General features: G+C 67.1%; 1 protein-coding gene across 1 annotated transcript; it reads left to right on the top strand.

Moving 5' to 3' along the window:
• LOC139597513 (syntaxin-1B-like) lies at positions 1-1,841 on the top strand. Its single transcript, XM_071442955.1, has one exon. It carries the CDS (start codon positions 541-543, stop codon positions 1,420-1,422), a length of 882 nt encoding a protein of 293 aa, XP_071299056.1. The 5' UTR covers positions 1-540; the 3' UTR covers positions 1,423-1,841.
• Positions 1,842-2,252: the final 411 nt, after the last annotated feature.

The following is a 2,252-nucleotide window of genomic DNA, read 5'->3' on the forward strand; positions in this document are numbered from 1 at the left end:
GATTTGGGGGATGCTGCTGTGCAGGGCGAGGCGCTGGACTCCGTGGTCCCTGCGGGTCCCTGCCAGCCTGGCAGAGTCAGTGACTCTGTGTCATTTGCCCTTCATTTGGTACATCCAGGAGCTGGGTTTGGTACATTGTGAGGCCGCGGCAGTTTGGAGCCCGCTGGAGCCGTTTGGAAGGCCGGGGGTGCCGGGTGGGCCGCCCCCTCCGTGCCCCGTCTGTCGGGATTTCTGGGTGTCCTTGTTCCTGGGTGAATAAAAGCGTCTTTGTGCCGAGCCTCGGCGGAGCAGGTGAGGAGCCGGAGCCCGGCCCGTGACGCAGGTGCGGGCGGTGCTGGCAGCGCTCCCGGCCCGGGCCTTTCCCCCGCTCTGCCCGGGACGAGCCCTTCCCTCCGCCGGTGGTGCCCGGCCCGGGGCTGACGCAGGACCTGCCCTCCTCCATCAATATTTGCTCTGGTGGCAGCAGGGACGGCTCGCAGCGCTCCCGCAGGAGCTCCAGCCTCACACGTCCCCGCAGACGGTGCCGGAGCCCCGCGCAGCATGAGGGACCGGCTGGCGGAGCTGCAGCAGCGAGTGGCGGCCGAGGGGGACCCGCACGACGACTCCCTGAGCTTCGACAACCCCGCGTTCGTCGGGGACGACGCCAGCCCCGTGGGCCGGGCGCTGCGGGAGGCGGCCGAGCTGTGGCGGGCGCTGGAGCGGCTGGAGCAGCTCTCGGAGAGCATCGACAGGACGCAGCAGTCGGTGCTGTGCTGCACCTCGGAGGAGAGCATCGCCCGCGAGAAGAGCGGCCTCGGAGCGGCCCGCGCCGCCTTCGCCCGCCAGGCCGCGGCCCTGCAGCCCCGGCTGGGAGCGCCGCCGGCGGCCCCGGTGGGGGGCTCGGGGCGAGCGGGGCCCCGCGTCCGCCAGACCCAGCTGTGGCTGCTGCTGCGCCGCTACGGCGCCGTCCTCGCCCGCCACTACGCCCGGGAGAGCCGCTACCGGCACCGGCTGAAGGAGCAGATCCAGAGGCAGGCGGAGCTGGCGGGCATCAACCTGGGCGCCCAGGACGTGGATCTGCTGGCCGAGAGCCCCCAGGGGCCTCGCATCGTCGGCCGCGACCTGGAGGAGCTCAAGGCCAAGCATCACCTGGGCCTGGCCCAGGCGCGGCAGCGGCAGCTGCTGGAGCTGGAGGCGCAGCTGCTGGAGCTGCGCGGGCTGTTCGTGCAGCTGGAGGGGCTGCTGGCCCAGCAGCACGGCGCTGCCGACAGCGTGGAGCAGCACGTCCTGCGCACCCTGGACTACGCGGCCCAGACGGGCGGCGGGGTGAAGAGAGCCGCCAAATACCAGCGGCCGTCGCGGCGCTCGGCCCTGCTGAGGGCGGCTCTCGGGCTCTGCTCCTGCTGCCCCTGCCTGCCCTGCCCCGGCCGGGGCCTGCGCTGAGCCGGGGCTGCTGGGGCATTGCAGCAGCGCTCCGGGATTCACCCGTGCCGGGCGAGAAACGGTGTCTGGTGGGAGGGAGAATGTCCTGTGCTCCTGGAACAGCAGGGCAGGAGACGTGGACACCTTGTGCGATGGTGCGAGGACCATGTGTATCTTGTAGAATGGTGTAAGGACCATGCACACCTTCCTTGATGGCACAGAGACCATGCACGACTTGCTTGGGGATGCAGGACCCATGCACACCTCACATGGCAGCATGGGGATCACACACACCATTCCTGATGGCACAGGGACCATGCACACCTTCCCTGATGGCACAGGGACCGTGCACACCATCCTGATGGCACAGGGTCCATGCACACCATCCTGATGGCACAGGGACCATGCACACCATCCTGATGGCACAGGGTCCATGCACACCATCCTGATGGCACAGGGACCATGCACACCATCCTGATGGCACAGGGTCCATGCACACCTTCCCTGATGGCACAGGGTCCATGCACACCGTTACTGATGGCACAGGGACCATGCACACCTTCCCTGATGGCACAGGGACCATGCACACCATCCTGATGGCACAGGGATCATGCACACCTTGGATGGCAGCACAGAGACCAGTTGCACCTTGCACAGAGATGGAATAACCATTCACACCTCACCTGGAAGCATGAGAATCAGGAACCTCTTGCACGGTGTCACAAGGACTGTCAACACCTTTCCTGATGGCACAGGGACCGTGCAGACCTTGATGGCATCATGGGGACCATGCACCTCCATTGCAGCACCCAGCCAAGAAAAGCACTTTTAACACTCCAAAACCTGACTTC

This window comes from Agelaius tricolor, unplaced genomic scaffold (assembly GCF_023055355.1).
Source record: "Agelaius tricolor isolate 1412-34295 unplaced genomic scaffold, bAgeTri1.0.p SCAF_17, whole genome shotgun sequence".
Taxonomy (NCBI): domain Eukaryota; kingdom Metazoa; phylum Chordata; class Aves; order Passeriformes; family Icteridae; genus Agelaius; species Agelaius tricolor.

Excerpts from the sequence above, each read along its gene's own strand:
- LOC139597513 (XM_071442955.1), top strand. The coding sequence starts at position 541 with ATGAGGGACCGGCTGGCGGAGCTGCAGCAGCGAGTGGCGGCCGAGGGG.